This window comes from Notolepis coatsorum (genome assembly GCF_963971535.1).
Source record: "Notolepis coatsorum genome assembly, chromosome: 1".
In the NCBI taxonomy this organism is placed as follows: domain Eukaryota; kingdom Metazoa; phylum Chordata; class Actinopteri; order Aulopiformes; family Paralepididae; genus Notolepis; species Notolepis coatsorum.
Genome location: NC_140165.1, coordinates 291,144,738 through 291,171,734, shown reverse-complemented (window position 1 = coordinate 291,171,734; position 26,997 = coordinate 291,144,738). Strand labels below are relative to the sequence as shown.

General features: G+C 46.9%; 1 protein-coding gene across 3 annotated transcripts in view; it reads right to left on the bottom strand.

The window, feature by feature from the left end:
• arhgap42b (Rho GTPase activating protein 42b) overlaps nt 1-26,997 on the bottom strand; it is a 203,276-nt gene that overhangs the window by 18,289 nt on the left and 157,990 nt on the right. For 2 of the 3 annotated variants that reach the window (XM_084314590.1, XM_084314591.1), the window contains 3 exons: nt 26,654-26,804; nt 3,028-3,417; nt 2,477-2,633 (listed from right to left, as the gene is read on the bottom strand). In XM_084314590.1, the coding sequence (XP_084170716.1) occupies nt 2,477-2,633; nt 3,028-3,417; nt 26,654-26,804 (698 nt within the window). The remainder of the gene's footprint in view (nt 1-2,476; nt 2,634-3,027; nt 3,418-26,653; nt 26,805-26,997) is intronic. The other variant, XM_084314592.1, reaches the window with a different exon arrangement.

Here is a 26,997-nt window from a genome sequence, read left to right as displayed (position 1 = left end):
GCACACCTGTGAATGTCACCCTGTTGTCCAGTCCCTCTGCCTTAACAGTTAACTTAACATAACATGATGATCCCATAGCAAATTAAAATAATGACTCATGAAACATTTGAATTTGGATCTTAAGCCACTTTAAATCTAAATGTATTTGAACAATACAACAATCACTCATAAAAAGATAAATAAATGAAATAATACAAATTAAAGTGGAAGTGTTTAAATAACTAAAAAAATATATAGTAGACTTCTTAGCTTAACATCCTAGGGAACTAATGGGATAACTGGGGATGTCGTTTGCTCCTGACAAGAGTCTCAAAGTCTGGGGTGATGGTGGTAGACAAAGCAACTCTGAGGTCATGCTCAATGTCCAATCTGTTCCTCTGCTTTGTCTTCAGCTGGACCAGAGCTGAGAAGCCACTTTCACAAAGATAGGTAGTGCAAAAAAAAAATTATAAAAAAAAGTATATAAAAAAAAAGATATATATATATATATATATTTTTTTTTTACGACTAATCGATGCAAACATTCTGCGTCGACAAGTTTTTATGATCGACGTCGTCGATTATGTCGACTAATCGTTGCAGCCCTAGAACATTGGTCTGTTCATTTAACCGTGAGCGTGAGGATCTGATCAGAGAAAATTGCCCTTCCCTTTTCTAATAAGACGCTGAAATGTCTAAAGACCTTTTTCACACCGGATTTCACCAGACTAACTTGCCAAATTCTCAAGGATCTTTTTGCCGCGGTGAAAACTCAGAGAAGAATAGGCGGAAGGAACTTCAAGTTCCCTACAATGGAGCTCCTGGCAATTAGAGTTCCTGGTAGTTTCGGTGCAAACGCGGCTTTAGACTATGTCCCCAAAATGAATGAGTCCGACACCTGGGAGGAATGGTGGTGTTGACAGCAGACGACCGGGACAGCAGTGGTCACTAGCTTACCTGTAGATTACTTTACACAGAGGTGAAACTTGACAAGTTCTACTAAAGTCAAATATCCCTCTAACAGTGAAACAATATCATGAAAGGAAACATCTCAAAATAAACTCTCAGATCAAACTATCATCTTATATTTGATGTCGATAACATAATTCAGTCTGATAGTTTAGTCTCTCTGATATCTACGGCACAACCCGATAGGGACGGGAAGAACGGATGTTGTTTTGACCTGACATTTTTATATGACCGGTACCGACCAGCATCATAACACTTTCACTTGGACCTGCTAGCATCTCCCATTGTCTAGTAAGAGGCGAAAGGCACGAGATCACAATAGGTGGGGGGCTTTCCTTCCTGCGCCCCCCCCCCCCCCCCCCCCCCCCCCCCGCTGCAGCACCGAGTCACACCAAATAACAACAGCCCAGGGGTAGGCGGGGGCGCTACTGCGCTCTATACAAGGGAACCACTTGAGAAAGCGACGTCACTGGCTTCTCCTACATGACAAGTCAGACAAATCTATTTGCCCCAGAGAGAGAGAGAGAGAGAGAGAGAGAGAGAGAGAGAGAGAGAGAGAGAGAGAGAGAGAGAGAGAGAGAGAGAGAGAGAGAGAGAGAGTGCTGCTGGGTCACATCAACCCCTGGAGCAGGCAGAATGTAATTAGAGCCGACTCTCCCACCAAAGGGAACGGACATAAATCTCGGCGCACATACCGAGGTCTCTATGTCTCATGTAGAGACCTCACTATTCTCAGGGCTCATGAATAGATAAAAGGCAGCCTGAGAGAATGAGAGAGTGGGAGAGAGGAAGATATTTAAATTTTTCTCTTTTGACCTCAAGACGACTTTTACTTTTACTGACTATATTTGTGTGAGGGGGCTGAGGTATTAGTGACTGGACAAAAAGGTTACCCCTGAAGGGTTACCATATATACTGTATGACACATTGTAATGCTTTATATATACTGTATATAACAAGGACACACAATGATGTGAAGCATGCTCACATAAATTGAACTAGTCTTACACAATATGCCATACCTGTGAGCTGCCACTAGGGGCAGAGTGGCTACATTTGAGTGAATTACTGATTGTAATGATGAATGAGTGAGTGAGTGAGTGAGTGAGTGGGTGAGTGGGTGAGTGAGTGAGTGAGTGAGTGAGTGAGTGAGTGAGTGAGTGAGTGAGTGAGTGGGTGAGTGAGTGAGTGAGTGAGTGAGTGAGTGAGTGAGTGAGTGAGTGAGTGAGTGAGTGAGTGAGTGAGTGAGTGAGTGAGTGAGTGAGTGAGTGAGTGAGTGAGTGAGTGAGTGAGTGAGTGAGTGAGTGAGTGAGTGAGTGAGTGAGTGAGTGAGTGAGTGAGTGAGTGAGTGAGTGAGTGAGTGAGTGAGTGAGTGACATTAGCCGGTCATAGAGGTGCTTCACATCTAGAAAATCAATTAGATAAGATTTCATTAGTATAATGAGATGTATTGTCTGTATTGTCATTAGCGTTAGTGGTGTATCGTTATTGTATCATTAGTACAATCAGCATCATTTAAATTCATTACACTGATCCAGGTCTTTGGTAGCCATTGCTGGATGAGCTCTCTATCTTGCGGCGGATCACTTGCTTGGGTGGGAGGTCTGGCTGGTCTGGGGGCCTTGGGCCGTCCTTGGGCTCCGGGCTGGACAGGGAGAGGACGGAGCCAGAGAAGCTCCTACGACCTGAGGGGAGACAAGGTTGGAGGCAATGTTTGTGTGAGTGGACAAAGAGAGCTGGACAAAGACACACGCTAGCGGACGATATGGAGGGGACGATCCAAAGAAATGCTGATAGACACTCTACGGATGCAGAGGGAATAAACAGGAATACAAAAAATTATTTTCTTCAGAGAGAGAGAACATGCAGTCATTGCTAATATGAAGTCCCACTGCAACACATCAGGACAATGTCTTGCTCATAAAAAAGTTTTTCTTGAAAATTAAACCATTACATGGGTCCATCCCTGTGGCTTTCACGTTGTTACTACAAGGGAAACCACATGGTCCCACGATCAATAATCAGGCAGATACTCAAATGCACACGTTGCAACATTTCAGACATAGTCTCGTACTGTACCTTCGGAGATATGCAGTGATCTGAGGGAAGAGGCGGCGGAGCGGTTCAGGGGTGCTGGTCTGAGGTCCGGGTGGCAGTGAGGGGCCTTGGAGGGCGAGGGAGACGGCCGGCCGGCGGTGCCGACGGAGGATACGCTCAGAGCGTCCTCCGACTCTCCGTCCGTGCGCCCGGTGTCCTCCCTGGAGCTGGACTCTGGGCTGCTGACGCATGCCGCGCTCTTGGGTCCGTCCGAGAGCTGCGAGGGGCTGCGGCGGAGGCCCATGGGGGGCTTGTCCTTGGCCGGGGGGGAGGGGGCCACCTTGGAGGAGCTGTTCTGCTCTGAGGAGTGGGAGGACAGGGACTCCATGCTGCCCATGGGGGTGCTGCCGGGACTGCTGCTGAACGTGTCACCTATGCAGGGACCAGGGAGAGACGACACAAGACCCTCATTAAAACCTGCTGTGTGACGGAGGCGCCGGAGGTCATAGCACTGCACGACGTTAAACACGTGACGTCACTGTCCATCGTGAAATCATTTGTGACGATAAATCATTTAACTTTATGTGCGTGGCCTTTCTCATCTTCAAATAGGCTTTTCTTTGACAGATAATGGGTTCAATGTATTTCCTGTCCAAGGAAAAACACCAGGTAATTTGAAAAAGGATGAAGAGCAGAAGTTCTTAACCTCTCCCAGCCAACCAAAACTGACCCAGTGACCAAGGCACATTAAACACCCTACTACTCCTTGTAGTACTGTTGTCTACTGTTTTATGTGGATGTCTACTGTAACTGAGGGGTACAATTCCCTGACTGTATTGATAAGTATGGTATCATTAAACCACTACCGCTTTATGTACTTTAATTACTGGCCATACAGTACATGATATATAAATATAATGAACACTTCCCACAATGAACCGGTTCTACACAAAGTTGTCTTTAAGTATTTATTGCAGCAAAAGGTACATAATACTTCTCTATTATACTTTGAATGCACTTGTAAGGCAAAGGAATGTGCGTAGGCAAATCAACAATGAATGTCCATTCTCTGGTTACGCAGGAGGTAATTATACAACCTGAATCTTAGGGAATTATATCTATGGTACACTAGTAATATATAGCGGGAGATACTGGAAGGGTCCCCCTGGTTGTAAGCCAGCAGGGGTAGAGGATCTGTCGGTAGTAGAGAGTCTGGTCAACGATGACTAAGGAGACTCCAAGTACAGGAGACGGTGCAATAGCCTCTTGATCCACAGACGAATACAGCTGTTCTCCGTAGACTGTAGCTCCACAGTGAAGAAAGCTAGCCGGCCTCAGGCTCTCTGAGGCGCGGACTCGACTTGGCTCCTCACAGGGTAAATCCAACACGTGCAGGCGTCGGCGATTCTCCGCTCCATAAATCACAGGACCAAAACAAATATAATCCAGCCGCAAAGGGCTATGTAGTCGTCGGGTAGATTAATCCAGTGTACATGTCCACACGGTTCTCGTCTAGGTCTCCTCGGGTGAAAGCGCCATGAAAGCAGCCCAGCCTGGATAAGAACTCTAGCTGGTACGAGGAAGCGTTGGTGATGCTGGTCACTGTAGAACTTTAGCCGCACGATACACTATACACAAATAGACTATTACTGACTTAATAGAAATATGTCGCACTCGACGGTATAGCGCCAAACTCTGACAATTCAGTTATTAATTCGCACGCGGTCTCAATGCTCTATTCTGGGGCCAAACAGGCCATACTTCACCGCACGGAGTATCGTGGGTGAGGCTTCAACTTATTGGGTAACTCTTAGACTAAGCCGACTAAGTGCTTCTGTATTCACCTGCGCCATATTTATATGCACAGTGAACAAACTAGTGCCAACGACATTTCTGTCTCGTATCCCTGGGCAAGGCCGGGCATGCACGGACATGTCTTGACGGTGACTTTGAACCTGACTCCGGAGGCATGGCTCTGGCGCCTGTGGACCGCTGTCCAATAGGAGAATGAAATATTATGGTCTGTAATAGGCTAAAGGGATATTCCGTGTATATGTACAAGGAATATACAAGGGATATCAAACGATATACAAATACTATGCAATATATATCAATCAATAAATATATATATTCGGTTTAATCTGATCCTTTGTAACAGCCGCCCCCTAATTAGTCCCACCTAATTAGCTAAGCAGAGACAGATTAACCGCACTGTCCACTACTCAATGTCTGTTGTGAGGGGTCGGTCAGTTCACAAAGTCATGGGGTCATGGTCGTCATCGATAGTATCGGGGAGCCTTGGCAGTTCTATTAGCCTCGCCACGGGTCGGGTGTAGATCCGTCCTTGGACGAGCACTTCGGCTGCTCGGACCTTTCCGTCGGCACCGGTGATCACTTTGCTTACGTGGCCAGCCGGCCACATAGCTCGGGGTAGTGACTGGTCGATAATCATGACGACTGTTCCTTCTGTCAAATTGTCTCTCTCTTTCACCCATTTCTGGCGGGTCTGTAGAGACGGTAGATAGTGGAGTAGGAAGCTGTTCCAAAACTTGTCAGCCAATACTTGACTGTACCTCCACATTCTTCGGCCATTCGCTTCTTCAGGCCTGTACATTGTCTGTGGTAGCGCGGGGTCCAGCCGCCCCATCAAGAGTGTGTTGGGGGTGACTGGGTCGACATCTGCTACATCACTTGAGACGTAACCGAGGGGCTTTGAGTTCAATACTCCCTCAATCTCCGTGAGGACTGTCATTAGGACTTCTTCCGCCACGGTCTGGGCCCCAAGCACGGCGTACAGGGCTGTCTTTATTGAACGTACTTCTCGTTCCCAAGTTCCACCGAAGTGAGGTGCGTTCGGGGGATTAAACTGGAAGTCAATCTGGGATGGAGCGAGGTGGGTCTTAAGTTCTGGGCCCATAGCTTGGAAGCTCTCTCTCAGCTCTCTTTCTCCGCCTTTGAAGTTTGTCCCGTGATCAGACAATAATATAGACGGTTTGCCTTTCCGCGATGTGAATCTTCGGAAGGCCATAAGGAATGAGTCTGTGCTCATGGTTGGAAGGAGTTCTATATGCATCGCTCGGGTGGTCATGCATTTGAATACAATACCCCACCGCTTCTCGGTTCCTCTTCCTTTCTTTATATACAGCGGGCCGAAACAGTCCATACCGGTGGAGTGAAAAGGCTTGTCGCCGAGTCGGAGGCGACAGGGAGGTAGGTCAGCCATCCGGGGTATACTGGGCTGCGCTCGCCACTTACGACAGTCTAGACAGGTTCGCTGGAAGCGCCGCACTGCTTCTCTCCCTTGCAGTATCCAATAACGACGTCTGATCTCCGCGAAGACTCTCTCTGCCCCGGCGTGATGCACATCCTCGTCGTATTTCTTTATGATCAGCTCTGTGACCTTGTGTCGGCTGTTTAAGACTATCGGGTACTTGACGTCATCCGGTAAGTCTGGAGCTCTCCGCAGACGACCACCCACTCTGATGAGACCATGGGCGTCTCTCTCGGGGGCTAGGTGGAGCAGTCTGCTGTCTGATGGGACGGGCTTTGCTCCCTGTAGACAGTCTAGCTCATCGGGGAACGAGTCTCTCTGGGCTCGTTGTAGTAGAAGAAGTTCTGCTTCTTCGTAGTCAGCTGCTGTAATGTCAGTAGTGAGCTGAACCTCTGGGTGGTGCCACAGGAATGTCTTTAGCTGCGCACTCTCTAGGGTGAGGCAATCGTCTATGTCGGGGTCTGTGGAGACGAGTGTGTTCAATCCACAGAACATAGATTTCTTGTTTTCGGCCTCCTCTTTACTCGCTTCCCGTGGGGTGGGTGTAGGCCACTCTTCTTCCGGGAGCTTGAGGAACTCTGGCCCGTCACTGTATAGGTTGTGACGGGTGAGGTCATCCAGGGACATTCCCCGGGTGATGACGTCAGCTGGGTTGTGTTTTGTGTCCACATACCTCCAGCTTGCTACTTCTGTTAAATCTTGAATCTCTGTGACTCTGACTCCCACGAAGACCTTGTATCTGCACGAATCAGACCGGATCCATGTGAGTACTGTCGTGGAGTCTGACCACAAGATTGTTCTTTGCACCGGAATGGTGAGTTCACGTTGGATTAACGTGGCGAGTTGCGCTCCTGCTAGGGCTGCGCAGAGCTCTAGACGCGGGATAGATTGTTGCTTTCGTAGGCTACTTCGGAGGCGTCGCTGAAGACGTGCAGGTCCATCTGGCACGTCTCCGGCCTCACTGTGGGTGGGAAGTAGCTGCGGCGTATGTTGACACCTGGGAGTGAGCTGAGTTCCGTCTCCCACTCTCTCCATGTGGATGCAAGGTGTTCGGGTATGGGGTCGTCCCAGCCCTGGTCCTTGTCCCATAACGCTCTTACAATCATCTTTGCCCTGGTGGTGTAAGGTAGAATACATCCCAACGGGTCATATTGTCTGGCGAGTGTTCTGTATACACTCCGTCTGGTGGTCGGTAGTGCAGTCGACCTTCCCTGCTCCTTGGTCAGGGGTGTGTGTTTATAATGGAGCGAGTCTGTTTTGAAGCGCCAGACTAGTCCTAATGTCATTTCTTGGGCTTCTCCTGGGATGGTCGCCATCCAGGTCTCGCTGCTTGCTGCCTTGTCCTCGGGGGAGAGGCTGCGCAATACTTGCGGGTCGCTGCTGGCCCACTGCCTGAGATCAAAGCCGCCTTTGATCAGGCTTCATCTGGCGTCGAGACGCTTTGCAGACAGGTGTCCACGTAGAAACTATTTCCTACACTTTGTCGGACCTCTTCATCAGCTGCTGGGTCCTCTGCGACGTGTTTTTGCAGTGCAAACGTAGCACAGCATGGGCTGCATGTGGTTCCGAAAGGGAGGACTTCCCATTGATAGATGGCTGGTTGCTCATCCCCGATCCTCTCTCTCCATAGGAACCGCAGCAGGGGCTTGTCCTCCTCCACTAGTCTCACCTGCAGGAACATCCCTTTGATGTCGCCGCTGATGGCCACCTTGTCTTGGCGGAAACGTAGTAACACGCCTAGTAGAGAGGGGCCGAGTGTTGGGCCGGGCAAGAGCTCTTTATTCAGATTTTGTGATCCGATCTGGTAGCTGCAGTTGAACACAATACGATCCTTGCCGTTGTGGTGGACTTTGTGGTGTGGCACGTACCATGATTCGGTCGTCTGATCGGCCTCTTTAATGTCAATTTTCTTTATGTGTCCCGCTGTGATTAGCTTGTTAATCTCAGCGCGGTACACAGTCTCTTGAGCGGGGTCTCTGGCTAGGCGTTGCTCTGTGTTCAATAGATACCGCTCCGTCGCTTCTTTTGGGGCGTGGAAGGTAGGCATACCCTCTCGCCTCAGGAGTGGAGTTGCGTATCTCATCACTCCGTTGACTTTGACTCTCTTTGTCCCCTGCTCGAGGAGTGCTATAGCGTAAATGTCTTCCTTGGAACGAATGTCTTTCTTTTCGTTCTTAAAGGGCATTGTCTCTAGTGTCCATAGCCTCTCGACATGCTGTAGGAGGGTGGTGTCTTCTTCTGTCACTCTGGAGTGGAGGCAGTTAGTGGCTGCTGTTCGGTTAAGAGACTTAGCGAGGGGGCCTTGTAATGTCCATCCTAGGCGGGTCTCGACTGCTGCAGGACAGCCTCTGGGCCCCGTGTGGACCCGGTCAATCGGGACGATGAGGTCTGCATGGTCGGAGCCTATCAGCAGGGTCGGGGTGGCACCGTCTATGAGCGGTATAGGTAGTTGACGCAGGTGCACATATTTATCCATCAGCTTGGCGATGGGGTAGGTGTACTGCGACAGGCCTATTTCTTGGCTGGTGAAAGCATTAGTAATCCTATACCGTCTCTCTGGCTGCCCGCTTGCTGCGATAGTGAAGGAGACATTCTCGCCCTTTATCGTCTTTAGATCTCTTCTTATTGTCCGAATCGTCATCTGGTTTTCGCTCCCCCGCAGCCCCAGCTGGGCCGCAGCGGACGCGAGGAGAAGGGTCTTCTCTGACCCGTCGTCAAGGACGGCGTAAGTGTCCATGACCTTATCTTGGTAACTCAGTGTTACGCGGACCACCTTTAAGAGCACCCGGGCGCCCCCGCTGCTGGCGGGGTCAATGTACATAACACTTGCCTTTGTGCTGCTTGAGGGTGCAGGCTTTCTTCTGTTACTGTCGTGTAGGACATCTAGGTGGGCTCCGTCACACCGACTACACCTCTTCTTTAAGCGGCAATCGGCTGCCATGTGACTGCGTGCACATCGGTAACAGCGTCGGTTGGACTTTATCCATTGACTCACCTCGTCGGCGGTCATCTTCTTGAACGTGTCACATTGTGACAACCAGTGTTCCTTTTCGCAGTACGGGCACACCATCTTCCACTTCTCTTTCATCGAGGGGGTACTGTGGTTCTTGCTGCTCGGTACTGATTCTGATTGGTGCATGACGGTCACCAATCTTCGGCCATCGTTTGCTCTCCTAGGTCCCTCTCTGGAGCTTGGGGTGCTCCGCATGAACGTATCCAACCGTAGGCTGTTGACTTCTCTCGCCAGGAAGTCGGCTAGGTCTAGGAGGGATGGCTCGGGACCGTTAGGATCACGGTGGTCTCTTTGCCGCCTGAAGCGCTCTTGTCGGGCGGGCGGAAGCTTCTCTAAAATCCTCTCGACATTAGAGTTTGCGTACAGTTCGTGCATACCCTTTTCTCTTTGCGCCCCCAGCATCCCTACCAGGGATTGTACCTTGATAGACAGGTCATCTAGTGAGCGATTGTCTGTGGCTGGGGGTAGGCGGTCAATATGCCTTATCTCTTGTATTACGTAGTCCCATATGCGTCCATATCTTTGGTCGAGTGCTGCTAGAGCCGCTGTGTATGGGGTAGTAGAGGTGGCATAGGCCAGCGCTATATTGTGCGCTCGGGGCACCTTGAGGTGCTTCAGTAGTATAGCATACTTGTACGGTTCATCAGCTACATCGGACATCATTGTCTCTAAGCACATTCGTAGCTCCGTGTACTGTGCTCTGTTCTCGTGGGTGAAGTCCGGAAACGTCGGTGTGCCAATGTATGATGCCATGGATGGCTGGCACATCGGTGAGCGTTGGAAGAGAGGCCTCCTAGGCGAGTCTCCTCTTATGCCTCTTGGTGGGCTGGTACCTGCTGGGTACCATGGCCCGCGTATCCAGGTGCTGTTCCTCGGGGCTGGTCGTGCGTCAAGCTCACCCGTGAGTTAAGTCGGGGGTCTGTAGCGCAGAGCCGCGGGGGTAGAGCCTGGGCTGTACTGGACCTCCTGGTCCTGTGGAGTACTGTGCTGCTGTCGGGCTTGACTCTCCTCCTCTCCCTCTTCTTCTTCCTCTGGCAGGTCCTCTAGATCCTGTAGTCGTCTATTTAGCCTCTCCGCGGTGTAGACCGTTTCTTCCTTGTAGCTGGGTCTCGCGTGGACCGGTCGGGGAAGGAGTTCGGAGGGGGGTATAGGCTCTCTCTGGTGGTCGGGCTCAGGGTCGCTTGATCGGGTAGGGGAGGGTGCCCTTGACCCTTGTCTTGACGAGGCCCTGGAACCCCGTGCGGAGGGAGGGGGTGTTGCCCTGGTGATCAGCTGCTCCATCATCTGCGCTTGTAATCGGTCGCGCTCGGCTTCGCGCTTGGTGAGAGCGAGGTCGCGCTCTGCTTCTCTTTGGGCACCGGCGGCGGCGCGCTGGGCTTCGGCCCGGTCCCTTACCATATTCTCTTCCGTCTGAAGGCGTCTAATCTCTAGACGTATACGATCTTCTTCGCTCCGTTGCTGCGCCTGAAGGCGTTCTCTTTCCATGGAAGAATGTTCGCGCTCACTAAGCGTCTGTGCTTGGAGTCGATTGCGCTCTGTTGAGGCTGCTAGGCTGGCGAGGAATGCCTGTGCCAGCATCTTGTCCGCCTCGCTGGGGGAAGACGCTGGTTGAGGTGATCCGCTCCTGGCAGTACTCGTTGGAGATCTGTTCTCCTGTGGCGAGTCCTGGAGATCCATCTCCGGGGTGCTCTCCTCTTCTTGTAGCGGGTAGAGTTCCATCCCTGGAGGGCTGTCTTTATCCTGGAGCTCTCCGGGGACTACTTCTTCGGTCTTGGCGGGGGGTAAAGTCGTGTCAGGTCCCTCCTGGTCCCTACCGTGAGCTTGGTCAGTTACGTTAGAACCCACTAGGGCCTCTATTGGCGGGGTAGCCTGGGCGATAGGGTCGGACATAATTTTACTATCTACTTTTTCCGCGTTTACCGTCTGTAGAAGGCTAGGTAGTATATTGGCAACGTAATCCTCTAAGTACTGAGGTGTCTGCCGTCTACGCTGCGGGCGATCTACTTTAGGAGAACCGTTTTGTGGAGTGTTCATCATAGGCCATGTCAATATTAATACCACTATATTAATATTACACTAGTTACCCTCCGGCTCGAAGGACCAATTGTAACTGAGGGGTACAATTCCCTGACTGTATTGATAAGTATGGTATCATTAAACCACTACCGCTTTATGTACTTTAATTACTGGCCATACAGTAGGGAACCGGTTCCTAATTGGCCGATGCCTGGAACCGTGTGGCTCCTGTGACTTTCGATTCCCTTAACGCTGCCAGGTTTTTCCTACAGTTGCGCGCGTTAGCATATAGCCATGGCAGACTGTATTTGATTCCTTAAGGGCTCGAAATTGCCTGGCTTTTGGTCATATGCTCCCGAAATGCTCCCGCTGTTTGGCTACTTCTATGTGCAGTGAAAACTACTTGAATGCTTTAGAACATAGTCATTGATTTAGTTTAGGTTGAGCTAAAATTAGCCGCGGAGCTATCGCTAGCTAACGTGAGCTAACGCTATTTAATCAAGCTCACAAAGAGAGATAAACAGCTGACAGCGGATAGTACAGGTACAAATACAATAAAACAGCGGGTGGGGACTGTTGTGTAAACATTGTACTCTTTAGTTCACATATAATAAGAGCCGGATTGTTTATTTACTAAGTCTCTACTCTGAGTCCGTCAGACAGGAAGTACCATGGTGCAACATACAAATGTGTCCGTGTAGCAACACAAGCCAATACCTACAGGACAGGGGCCCGGGGAGGGAGCTCTGTGTGTCTGTGTGTGTGTGTGTGTGTGTGAGACAGAAGTCAGAGGAATAACGACTGTTATTCAATAGATTAAATTAGTTTAAGAATAAAAAAATAAATACATTTTAAGAGAATCTCAAATACATTATTTTATTTAAGTGTAGGCTATAGTTAATGTTTTATTTTTTACAGTTTTTGTATTTTTCTGACATGGTAAATGGCTGCTTTTTTTATATAGCGCTTTTATCCAAAGCGCTTTACAATTTGTTCCTTACATTTTACCCAATCACTCACACATTCACACAACGACGGCGCAGGCAACCATGCAAGGTGCCAACCTGCTCATCGGGAGCAGTTAGGGGTTAAGTGTCTTGCTCAAGGACACATCGACACGCTGCCCGGGAGGAGCGGGAATCGAACCGGGAACCTCCGGATTGCCAGACGACTGCTCTACCTCCCGAGCCACTGTCGCCCCTGACATGGGGGCTCAACAATAAATGACAATCAGAAATGTCAAGTTGCATGTTGTTATTCTAACCAGCTTAGTTCTGTTGCATTTCCAATTTATTTATTTAAATTATAAATTGATCAGGTATCGATAAGAGAATCGATAAAGAATCGAATCGATAAGCAGAATCGATAATGGAATCGTATCGATAAAATCCTATCAATTCCCATCCCTACCATACAGTACATGATATATAAATATAATGAACACTTCCCACAATGAACCGGTTCTACACAAAGTTGTCTTTAAGTATTTATTGCAGCAAAAGGTACATAATACTTCTCTATTATACTTTGAATGCACTTGTAAGGCAAAGGAATGTGCGTAGGCAAATCAACAATGAATGTCCATTCTCTGGTTACGCAGGAGGTAATTATACAACCTGAATCTTAGGGAATTATATCTATGGTACACTAGTAATATATAGCGGGAGATACTGGAAGGGTCCCCCTGGTTGTAAGCCAGCAGGGGTAGAGGATCTGTCGGTAGTAGAGAGTCTGGTCAACGATGACTAAGGAGACTCCAAGTACAGGAGACGGTGCAATAGCCTCTTGATCCACAGACGAATACAGCTGTTCTCCGTAGACTGTAGCTCCACAGTGAAGAAAGCTAGCCGGCCTCAGGCTCTCTGAGGCGCGGACTCGACTTGGCTCCTCACAGGGTAAATCCAACACGTGCAGGCGTCGGCGATTCTCCGCTCCATAAATCACAGGACCAAAACAAATATAATCCAGCCGCAAAGGGCTATGTAGTCGTCGGGTAGATTAATCCAGTGTACATGTCCACACGGTTCTCGTCTAGGTCTCCTCGGGTGAAAGCGCCATGAAAGCAGCCCAGCCTGGATAAGAACTCTAGCTGGTACGAGGAAGCGTTGGTGATGCTGGTCACTGTAGAACTTTAGCCGCACGATACACTATACACAAATAGACTATTACTGACTTAATAGAAATATGTTGCACTCGACGGTATAGCGCCAAACTCTGACAATTCAGTTATTAATTCGCACGCGGTCTCAATGCTCTATTCTGGGGCCAAACAGGCCATACTTCACCGCACGGAGTATCGTGGGTGAGGCTTCAACTTATTGGGTAACTCTTAGACTAAGCCGACTAAGTGCTTCTGTATTCACCTGCGCCATATTTATATGCACGGTGAACAAACTAGTGCCAACGACATTTCTGTCTCGTATCCCTGGGCAAGGGCGGGCATGCACGGACATGTCTTGACGGTGACTTTGAACCTGACTCCGGAGGCATGGCTCTGGCGCCTGTGGACCGCTGTCCAATAGGAGAATGAAATATTATGGTCTGTAGTAGGCTAAAGGGATATTCCATGTATATGTACAAGGAATATACAAGGGATATCAAACGATATACAAATACTATGCAATATATATCAATCAATAAATATATATATTCGGTTTAATCTGATCCTTTGTAACATCTACTGTTTTATGTGGATGTCTACTGTTTTCTGTGATGTCTACTGTTTTCTGTGGATGTCTACTGTTTTCTGTGGATGTCTACTGTTTTCTGTGGATATCTACTGTTTTCTGTGGATGTCTACTGTTTTCTGTGGACATCTACTGTTTTCAGTGGATGTCTACTGTTTTCTGTGGATGTCTACTGTTTTCTGTGGATATCTACTGTTTTCTGTGGATGTCTACTGTTTCAGTGGATGTCTACTGTTTTCTGTGGATGTCTACTGTTTTCAGTGGATGTCTACTGTTTTCTGTGTTGTCTACTGTTTTCTGTGGATGTCTACTGTTTTATGTGGATGTCTACTGTTTTCAGTGGATGTCTACTGTTTTCTGTGGATGTCTAGTGTTTTCTGTGGATGTCTACTGTTTTCTGTGGATGTCTACTGTTTTCTGTGGATGTCTACTGTTTTCAGTGGATGTCTGCTGTTTTATGTGGATGTCTGCTGTTTTCAGTGGATGTCTACTGTTTTCTGTGGATGTCTACTGTTTTCTGTGGATGTCTACTGTTTTCAGTGGATGTCTGCTGTTTTATGTGGATGTCTACTGTTTTCAGTGGATGTCTACTGTTTTCAGTGGATGTCTACTGTTTTCTGTGGATGTCTACTGTTTTCAGTGGATGTCTGCTGTTTTATGAAGAAGGCACGGCAACGCCTCTACTTCCTTAGGTGCCTAAGGAAGTTCAAAGTGAGTCAGAAGATCCTCAAGAACTTCTACTTGTGAACAATAGAGAGCATCCTGACTGGTAACATCACCTCCTGGTTTGGGAATAGCACCGCACAAGACCGCAGCAGACTACAGAGAGTGGCCCGTTCAGCCGAGCGCACAATTGGAGGTGGGCTTCCCACTCTCCAGGACATTTATAACAAGCGTTGCAGGGCCAAGGCTAAGAGAATAATCAAAGACTCTAGTCACCAAACAACTGCCTCTTTGAACTGCTGCGGTCAGGCAAGCGCTACCGGAGTCTCATGGCCAGTACAGAGAGACTCAGAAGGAGCTTCTATCCCCAGGCCATCAGGATGCTCAATGACAATGACACTATGTAACAACTAGGGGTGTAACGGTACAGAGAAGCCACGGTTCGGTACGTACCTCGGTATTGGTGTCACGGTTCGGTACGATTTCGGTACAATGGGAAAAAAATATTTATAATTATTATTATATATTTATAATTATTATTATTATTAAATATAATAATGGTCGAACCAGCGGTGTTCTCTTGTGTGACTGTACTACAGCGCTGTTCTGTTGTGTGACTGTACTAAACTCTTCCACCACATGACCGACATTTGACATACAGTACACCTCCTATCTATGTTGGGATTATGTTTGGTCATGACAAAACAATAAAAATCGCTACTGTTAGTAATGCTGCCACCACCCACTTCAATGACAGAGCTCTCATATTTGCGAATGCATAAACTATATCTTAAATTATGGCGATGTGTCTAATATGGCTGTCGCGAAGTCATTGATAAGCGACAGCCATATTAGACACATAGCCATCATTTAAGATATAGTTTATGCATTCGCAAAAAATATGAGAGCGCTGTCATTGAAGGGCTTCTACAACGGAGGAACGGCCGCTGCTGCTGCTGGAGCTGAACCGAGTCAAGCCGCGGGCGGCGCACGGAAGCCGGGGATAAACCACCGCGTCGCCCCGCTGGCGCTTCAGGCTCAGCAGCCTCCACGGGCGAAATAACATAAACGTTACAGTTCCACACTGATGTACAGTGAGTGTCTAATATGGCTGTCGCGAAGTCATGCCTCTCCCTCTGAAAGCCCATCCACGCTGTGTATCATAGAGACATAGAGCACTGGGTTTTATCACTGGAGATATATTTCTCACTCACCATTGTATTTTGCGCCATCTGACAATATCATAATGATGTGTTTTCTATATTATATCCACAATCATTCATCTAAAAAATTGTATGGGCTTTGATTAAACATGTAACCTACACAGATGGATGGATGATGGCGCCGCCCCGACCGGCTGCCTCTCTGTTCGCTCCGTCGAGACTGTGTTTACTTTTGTTAATATTTATAGTTTTTAGAGTTTTGTGCGTACCAACTGTTGGTGCATTTAATGTATATGACCGTCAGTCACTCATAGACATTGGATTACGGGAAACTTACCAACTGGATTACTCGCTGGATCAGCTTTCCGAACTACACCAATGGCCTGAAGAAATCCTCCGGAGATTAGGACCAGACCCTTTGTTCCCAGAGCCCAGGAAAAGACGACGAGGAAAGAGGGCTGGGATCCGAAACAGGCTGAGATCCAGACGCCACCGTACACCACTTCCCAGAATATTGCTAGCCAATGTACAATCAATAGACAATAAACTGGATGACATCCGAGCAAGGATTCAATATCAAAGAGACGTTAGGGACTGCAATGTCCTTTGCTTCACCGAAACATGGCTCACACCGGAGGTTCCAGATCACGCAATTCAACCAGCGGATCACTTCTTTATCCATAGAAAGGATCGGACATCATCAGAGTCCGGTAAACAACGTGGAGGAGGTATTGCCTTCATGTTTAACAAAAATTGGAGTGATCCAACGAACGTGAAGGAATTATCCAACCACTGCTCCCCAGAACTGGAATATATAACCATCAAGTGTCGTCCTTTCTTCCTCCCGAGGGAGTTAACGGCGATCGTCCTGGTCGGAGTGTATATTCCACCGCAAGCCAGCAACAAGGTTGCGCTCTCCAGACTACACAACGAGGTAAATAGAATACAAGTGGCTAACGTTAACGCCGCCATTTTAGTACTGGGAGATTTCAATAGCGCCAATCTGAGAAAGGTATTGCCCGACTTCTATCAGCATGTGACTTGCAACACCAGAGGCGGTAACATCCTAGATCACTGTTACACGCAATTTAAAGGTGGCTACAAGGCTCATTCTGATAGTGGCTTTGGCAAGTCAGATCACGCATCCATTTTCCTTTCACCAAAGTACAGACAGAGAATTAAAAGTACTCCCGTAGTCTCGCGAGAGGTGCAGAAATGGGATCTGACGTCAGAAGAGACGATCCGGTCAGTGTTTCACCACACAGACTGGATTGTGTTCCGCGACACAGATAACATTAATGCCTACACGGAGACAGTGCTGGACTATGTCTGTACTAGGGTGAAAGAAACAATCCCCACTACCAAAATGAAAGTTTACCCAAATCAAAAACCCTGGGTAGACAAATCCGTCCGTGAAGCTCTGAGAGAGCGCACCAAAGCATACAATGACGGCCTAGTGGCGGGCAACATGAATGACCACAAGGTGGCGCGACACAACGTAAGGAGGACAGTGTCAGAGGCCAAACGGCGCTACAGGGATAAAATTGAACTCCAGTTTGAACAAGCTGACTCTAGAGCTATGTGGCAGGGGCTCAAAACGATGACAGACTACAAAGGCGCCTCCCTCAAACTGAACAGTGACATCTCCTTAGCAAACGACCTCAATACCTTCTATGCGAGGTTTGATGCTGGTAATAACAACACCAGCTCACAAGCCTCGGCAATGGGGGGGGGGGGGGGTCGGCTGCTGATGGAGGCGCAGTGTTCAGGGTAACAGAGCATGAGGTGAGGCGGACCTTTAAAAAAGTGAATATCAGGAAGGCAGCAGGTCCGGACGGCATCCCCGGCCGCGTCCTAAAAGTCTGTGCCGACCAACTGGCCCCAGTATTCACTGACATATTTAACCTGTCCTTAGAACAGGCTGTCATCCCCACCTGCCTGAAGAAGTCCACTATTATCCCTGTACCCAAAAAATCCAAGCCTGCTTGCCTCAACGACTACCGCCCTGTAGCTCTCACCTCCATAGCCATGAAGTGCTTTGAGAAGCTAGTAAAGGGCTACATCTGCTCCTCCCTCCCCATCAACATGGACCCCCTGCAATTTGCATACCGCCCCAACAGGTCCACGGAGGACGCCATATCCCATGTGCTGCACACAGCAGCATCACACCTGGACAAGAGGCAGGGGAACTATGTGAGAATGCTATTCATCGACTACAGCTCGGCATTCAATACCATAGTCCCCTCCATACTCATAGCCAAGCTCAGGGACCTGGGCTTGGGCTATGACCTCTGCCAGTGGGTCTTGGACTTCCTGACTGGCAGACCCCAGGTGGTGAGAGCAGGCAACTGCACCTCCTCATCCATCACCCTCAACATAGGGGCCCCCCAGGGCTGTGTTCTGAGTCCCCTCCTCTACTCCCTGTACACACACGACTGTGTGGCTCAGCGGAGTAGCAATACAATCGTCAAATTAGCTGACGACACAGTGGTGGTGGGCCTGATCTCTGCCAACGACGAGAGGGCCTACCTGGAAGAGGTCAAGGTCCTGGCGGGATGGTGCCAGGAAAACAGCCTCTCCCTGAACGTCAGCAAAACAAAGGAGATGATTGTGGACTTCAGGAGGTCGGGGGTCAAGGACTACAGCCCCCTCAGCATCGACGGGGCACCGGTTGAGAGAGTCAACAGCTTCAAGTACCTCGGAGCCTACATATCCGAGGACTTGACATGGACCACACACATTAACAGTGTGGTGAAGAAGGCACGACAACGCCTCTACTTCCTCAGGCGCCTAAGGAAGTTCCAAGTCAGCCAGAAGATCCTTAAGAACTTCTACTCATGTACAATAGAGAGCATCTTGACCGGCAACATCACCTCCTGGTTTGGGAATAGCACTGCAAAAGACCAAAGCAGACTACAAAGAGTGACACGTTCAGCCGAACGCACAATTGGAGGGGGGCTCCCCACCCTCCAGAACATTTACTACAAGCGTTGCAAGGGCAAGGCTAAGAGAATCATTAAAGACTCCAGTCACCCGAACAACTGCCTCTTCGAACTGCTGCGGTCAGGCAAGCGATACAGGAGTCTCAAGGCGAGCACAGAAAGACTCAGAAGTAGCTTCTATCCCCAGGCCATCAGGCTGCTAAACGAACAATGAATGAACACTACACAACAACAACCACCAAACGCACATAGCACACACATCCACACGCACACACCCACTTTAAACAAACACACTGTAGCACCCACTCCACACACTTTATAGCACACACCCGCTTTAAACAAACACACTGTAGCACCCACTCCCCACACTTTATATTTATGGATGAAGGATTGCACTACAACTCGTACACCTTACTGTAAATTGTACCTAAAATTGTACCTCATCCCATTTCTGCTTTGCACTAGATAGTACTGTACATTAGTACACTGCATAGTATTGTGTATTGTATATTATATGGTAACTCAGAACATTGTACATATGTCTATACCGAACACTGTGACCTCATTTTCTTCTTCTAAATTCATGCTATATTATGTTTTTTTTTTTGATCCACTCTCTCTCCCATTTTTCCACATTTTCTCCCATCCCAACCTCGTATCATCCAATTCAACCCTCCCCTGTCACGAACGCTGTTTCTTGCCTCCCACAAGCCGGCTGCAGTGAGGACTAAGTCATACATAGCACAAGTCCCCTCCGGTACTTGAGGTAACAGCAGTCGCATCTTTTCACCTGCGCAGCTCGACCTCTCAGCGTCGAGGAGTAACGCGTGGGAGGCTCACGCTGCCCCCGACACTTCCTGATTCTACTGCGCAGGCGCACCAACCGACTTGTAGGAGTCGCTTGTTCACAACGTTCGATCCCCACCCTTCAGTTTTTCCCTCCCCGTAATACGGCCAATGTGTATTACTGCGGACGACCAGCCAAACTGAAAAACAATGTGGAGAGCTGGATTCGAACACGCGAATCCTAGCGTCTCCACACTGGTGGCGAGTGCCTTAGACCACTACACCACCTAGCCGCCTTTCATGCTATATTATGTTATTATGTTATTTGATACTATCTTGTCTAGCACAGTCTCTGGAGCGTAACAGTAAGAAGCATTTTGTATGAAAGTATTCTGTACTTCTGTATGACAACTATTAAAGAACTTGAACTTGAACTTGAACCTACTGTAACTTACTGTACCTCTGCTTCCTACAGCACAGCAGGTAATGGCGTTAATCAATGGAATGCGAAACATAATAACGTTATGCTTTCTAGTTCAGCGCATTTCATAACTGTATGGGCTTTGTTTATACACGAGTGAATCTGGTAGTTGGTTGTTAAAAACGCGAAACATAATAACGTTACGCTTTGTAGTTCAGCGCATTGCGTAACTGTATGGGCTTTGTTTATACACGAGTGAATCTGGTAGTTGGTTGTTAAAAACGCGAAACATAATAAAACGCTAAACATAATAACGTTACGCTTTCTAGTTCAGCGCATTTCATAACTGTATGGGCTTTGTTTATACACGAGTGAATCTGGTAGTTGGTTGTTAAAAACGCGAAACATAATAACGTTACGCTTTCTAGTTCAGCGCATTTCATAGCGCTCCACTGCTACCGCAGCTGAACACAAGTTGGTTGGAACAGCAGCCCAACACAAGTGCGTTGGAACAGAAGCCCAACACAAGTGCGTTGGTACACAAGTTGGTTGCCCGCGCTGCCGCTCGCTTGCTCCTTGGATTTCAGTTGGGACGTGGGACGACTGCCGCTTGCCTGCGCGTGGGGGCGCGGCCAATCAGAGAAAAGCCGAACACAAGTTGGTTGCCTTTAATATTCACGCCGCCGGGACTGGGAAACGAACCCGGGACGACCGCTTCGTGACTCAGCGCGCTATGTGGTGTGCTACTGGAGCGCCCAATATTTTGGATTTAAACACCACAGCTCGACTGGACCAGTCCAGATCAGAAAAAGTATGTTTGTGTTTTTTTCTCTCTCTCGAATCAGCTGTGAAGGGAAAGTAGCACGGAACACGTTGGTGTGTGTGTGTGTGCTTGTGCGTGTGTGTGTGTGTGTCTTTCCATTGGTTAACATTATTAGGCGAACAAGAAAACGATGAACATTTTCAGCCTTGTGTAATGACCCTGCTGTGTTACAAATATATCTTCATTCATAGTTTAGTTTCAGGCACACCTGTAGTACGGGGAGGGGAGGAAACAGCCCAGTGCAGAGTGTGCGGTCAATTTGTTATGTCGGCTTGTCATCCTGCCTTTACAAACTTCAACATTTATTCATCATCTAAATGTGGCAATACAAGCTTGATATTCAACGTTAAAGGAAAACTCCAACATTTTGGGAAATTAGCTTATTTAACATCTTCCCTGGAGTTAGACAAGAAAATACATACCTTTTTTGTCTCTGTGCGTGCATTTAGCTTTGGGAACAGTCGCTCCGTTAGCATAGCTTAGCTTCATCACTGGAAGTGAGGGAGGACAGTAGCCTGACGTTCCCTACAGGTTTGTTGATATTCTCATTCCTTCAAAGGATCCGAACCGATTGAAGTTTATGGATACCATGACTTAAAATCCTCTTACCTTGACGATTAAAAGCCTCCCCAATTTAGAAAACAGTAATCCAATGACTGGTATTGATAATATACTACTAACTACTGGACGCTCGGAGCTAACCAGAGCTAACACAGAACAGGATGGTAAAGCAAATATAATGACTTCCTTTCTGGGGTTTTCAAAATAAAAGTGCGACGTTTATAGCAGCGGAAAACGTTTATTTTGTACATTATCTAAGTGAATGACCTTCTGTGTTAAGACTGTTAGTAAGCCAGTGTAAAGTAAAGTAAAGAGATTGAGAGCATACATTTGTCAAATGTGCAACCCTAGTTTCACCTAGTCATATGAGACGTATTCTTCGTATGGCTGGATGTACCGCACCGTGACGCCCGTACCGTAAATTTGCGGGACAAATACACGTACCGTTACACCCCTAGTAACAACCCATCATCTACACTCACTGCACAGCGCACACACATCCACATGTACAAACAAACCTTAACCACTCACTTTAGACACTTTAACACTCTTTATATTGATCTATTATTAAACAGATTTGCACTACATTCATACCTCATTTGCACCCTACCCTAAGTTTTGTACCTCATTCTCACCCTACCCATTCTAAACACTCGCGCTGACCTGCCTGTGTCTCCCTGGCACTGCTGCCTATGTTATAATTGCAATGACGATCGAATCCCGACAGGTGGCAGTATCGCCTACCTTTTGAACTGGGTCTCTGAGTTGTCTTTCAGTACTGAGGTACCTCCGGCTGCAGGAATCCCCTCCCCCTCAAAGTGAATCAGCACACAGCTATCTGTCGCCGATCTGCCCGCCTGAAACCTATTGTTTCTTGTATTATAGCCATGCCCAATGCACACGGCTAATGGCGAACGCGATGGAACTACTTCTGTACCTTCTGACTAAGGTAAGGTCTATTTTAGGTCTATTTTACCGAACCTAAAACATGCTTTTGTATTGATCACAGCGTCGTATTTTACAGAACCTAAAACATGCTTTTGGTAACGATCGCAGCTTCGTAAAACGACCCCCCCCCCCTTGATGAGTTTGTGAAGAAACAGGTATACACATTTGATTTGTAAATAATATAGGTTTCAGGCGAGCAACCCGAACGACTTGCACATATGCATATAAAACATCACATCTCGCAATCTAGAAAAAAATACTGGATTATTTTGAAAAGGGGCGATGTTTAGCGTGGAATAGCGCACAAACGAAAGTATGTAGAAATGAACTGGTTTGTCAGTGTTGGACTATAAATAGTGCCTGTCAATGAGCCATACTATTGTCTCTCATCTCCTTTCTGCATTGTACCTCACTGTTACTCATTTTACTCTGTATTGTATATTGTATATATGTATATTATTGACTTTTTACTTACTTCTTAATTACTTTATTTTTAACTTTTTACTTACTAGCACACTCTCAGGGGCTCATACAGAAACAAACATTTCATCATAAAGTATTCTGTATTTTGTTGTGACAAACTTGAAACTTGAGTATTGACCAGCTTGGCTTGTTTCATTTCAATACAATAAAACTAAATAATAAATGTGATATGTTGCTATTTGGTTTTAGTGGAGCTCTTCCATTATGTCATACCCAGTAGGCTGGATATCCAAATACAGAGTCAGGTCCAACTCCTTTGCAATCATTTTCTATTTAGAGGTAACGCTTTATTAGAAAGGGTTGTTCATAATGCTGACTGTCATAGACATGACATAACATCTGACACAGGTTGTTCATGAATGTTAACGACTGTCATCATTAAGTGTCATTGGATTGATTATGTCACTTTCAATGCAAAGTTGACATGGTTCTGGATGTCTTTGTCATGACAGCTTGACATTAACCAAGGTGACATACTGTAAGGTGTTAGTTATACGGACATGTCATAGTAGGGTGACCAGGTCCCAATAAACCAAATGTGGGACAAAGGGTTTGTGAGGGACAATGTGGGACACCCTCCCCCCCAGCGCGCAGCCCCCCCGCCCTTTTGGTGGACTGTCCCTGTCCCCTCCTTCAAGGCTCATCCACCACTGTCCTCATTAAAATGACCACACGCCTAATATGTTTTGCCCTTATTCATTTTATTTTTATTTTCATTTTGTCTCTAATGGGTGTCAAAATAATAATAATAATAAATAATACTCAAAATTAATTAAATAAATTAAATGACCACCCAGACTTACAATCACTTATCAAACAAAAGTAACAAAAGTCTCAACTCACAAGTCCAGGGATTCAGGGAATGAGCAGGGGGAGGAAGGATGAGGGGGAACTTGCAGTGATGATTGGAAAGCTCAACAGAGCAGGAACAGTAACAAAAGTATCAACTCACAAGTCCAGGGATTCAGGGAATGAGCACTCTGACTGCAGGAAGTTGAGCATGTGATTATCAAAAATATGTGTGCAGTATATTATTAATATATTTTTGTGAAATATATGGCAATATCCATTCCCACCATATCATAATATATGGAAATAGAATAATATACACACCAATATAATTACCATGTGTATATTTGTAAATATATTGTGGATATATCCTTTGATAATATATTGTTATTGTAATAAATTGAATAATATATTGGCAATACTCCCACTATATTCCTAATATATTTGCAATATATTTCATTTCCCTTAGGGAATCTACACCCTCATACACTCAGCTAGTCAGATAGTAAATTATATTGACCATATTGATCAAATTGTTTACACTGCCTGTGTTGTCTTTTACTACCTGTATACTGTGTTGTTTTACTACCTGTACCCCTCCCCCCCTCCCCCCCATGCTGCTATGATGCCTGAATTTCCCCAAGGGGATCAATAAAGGAATATCTTATCTTATCTTATCTTATCTTACATGAATTTAACACACCTTTGGTTGTTTCCTCCCGTGGCTTAACCGCTGGTGTTTTGAGTTCTCTGAGACAACTCTCCACCGAAGCAGGGGCTAGCACGTCAGTTACGATGGCTGCTGCCTTGGTCCGACTACAGGCCATTGTCTTGGCTATGTCAGAGTCAGGGAAAATGGTAGGGGCTAGCTTGGTACCACAGTCTGCTGATCTGTATTGGGCATGTTGGACAGTGTGGTAAACAGTTGTTACCTCTGCAGCAGTTATTTTGTCTGCTTGTCCAACGTCTTTTGGTCGGAGAAATGCGAACATGGATTTTGACGTCTCTTTTTGTGTAACCCGTTTCTTGTGGGACTCAGCTTGTCTATGTCGTTTTATATCAAATCCCCCCCGTGCCCAATAGAGAACAAACTATTGCAAAGTTCACAATAAACCCTCTCTGCATCCCCCTCAACATTTCTCACCCATGGGTATTCTGTTTTCCATTCGCTACGGTAACTACACCTCCTTTTTTAAAGTACGAGTGTGTTCTAGCTGTCAGTGTCTTCTTCTTCTTAACACATTAACTGCCACAGAGTTTGCCCGTCTCATACCACTCTCTGCCACCACTCTAAGCCTATGGAGATGTTTACCTTCTTTGCAGGGCTATAACTTTTTTAATTGTATTGCTAAATTGACATTACTATGGCCCATTCAACATCGATTATCTATCGTTCAGGATGTAGGAACGTTATACTTTTTCATTCATAGATTCATACGAAAATACCGTCTAGAATATAAATATGTTTTTATCGTTTTCTGCAGTAATTCCTAGAACGTGAGCTATAGGCATAAACGCATATATAGATTATCAACTGCCGTTTGTTGCCAATACACGCTATATAAAAAATGTCAACTGTACATGATCCTAAACGTTATGACTGATCATGCGCGGATGAACGGGGGGGTGGGGTTGTTTATAATTCTGTGATCGTCAGTAAATACTTTATGTAGTATGGGTGATATATTGATCAGAGCAGTTTGCATTAATAATAATAAACAATCACGCTGAAAATGACGTCAGCGTCCTCTTACCGTTCGCCGATGAGACTGGAGGAAAAAGATCCCACTTATTTGACGTGGATTGCCTAGATCCATTTCCGGTTTGTATAATAATAATAATAAACGCCCAAATCATATCGATTATTGAGTTATGGCAGCGATCCATATGTACGGCCGTGTGTCTAGAGTCCCGCAACAATATGTGACTGCCGGATGCATTTCCCCGGTACACGGAGATCACCAGAGATCCATTTCCGGTTGTAACTCACCCGATCACCACCAGGCGGCAGTATTGAAGCATTGCAGAGTTGTGCAGGCTCCCACTGTATCAGCCGAGGCTGGGTGAGGGCATTATGAATACCATGGCGAAAAAATGAAATATGATCTCAATAACGTCATACGCTGTGGAATGGCAGAATTAGCATGACCTTGAAACACGTTGTACGACGTTTTTGGCGCAGGATGTGTTAATGGCGGGTCGCACGAGCTGTCAGTGTCACTGTCACTCAGCTTTTTGCTATCGCGGAGATTTCAAATAGGGGCGTGCCCCCCGCTTAAACGCGCGTGCGGTGCTACTATGTCAATAAACAGACAGAGAGCCCACCCGGCCAGCGGCCGCCTCTTCACATTGGCTGGGGGGGGGGGGACGTTCGCGCAGATGACAACCAATAAGAGGGACATGGTCTCAATTTGCGTGACGCGTGAAAAGAGACAGTTTTGCTGTGCAATCACACACAATGCGTGACATCTGGTCACCCTATGTCATAGCAGCTGTCATTATCAGACAGAAAAGCTATTGGGTGGTATGTGTTAACATTAAATTCAAGTGAACTATCTCAAATTATCTAAATATTTTTGTGAATTCCCTTGGTCAAGAGATAGGTCAAATGTCACAAGTGGTTGTTTTTCCTTTTAGCATCCATGTCCATTTACTCATTTACAACTAAAACTATTTAAAAACTTGTGTCATCAAAACGCATGGCTGAGGTGACGACAAACAACTAGAAAGACTGGACATACAGTAATTGTGGACTCGACCCATGCTGTTTAGGGCTCATAATCAAAAACTGTCAAAATATTAATATGCCACAGCCATCTGGTTCGTAGCCACCCCTGGAGCTGAGCTTGTTTTCTTTTAACTGATTAAATCTGTTCTGTGACACAAACATTGATTGATCTCCAAAATAAAAAACATGCACAGCGAGAAAATCCTAACTTGGTCTTTCATTGTGACTGTTATTGAATTGGGAAAAGCACAGTCAGTGTGATCCCGCTGATCATCCTGGAGAGGTCTGAGGCTTTAACGAGCGGCCGTAATAATGAGTCCTGGCAACCGGTGGGCGTGGTAGCCCGCGGCGACCGTCTCCGCTGTGGTACTCACTTTCTGCGTCTGCCAGGCACAGCGTCGGAGTGTAAAGGCTTCGCGGCTTCCTGGGGCCCGTGGACAAGCAGATGGCCCTGTTCCGGCGAGGGCCGGGCCGAGGCTGGGGCTGCGGCAGGGGGACGTTGGGGTCCGGAGCCTGGTGGAAGACCTGTGGACCAGAAGTCCTGCTTATCACAGCGTGGAGGCCAGAGAGTCTTTGTTGAACATTACCAAACACCAAACACCAGTTTTCAGATCCATCCATCCATCAATTTTTTTTGTTTGAGGTCATGATTTGATTAGATTTTCAATTCTTAAAATATATTCATACCACAGAGCTATAATTATATATATACAGTATA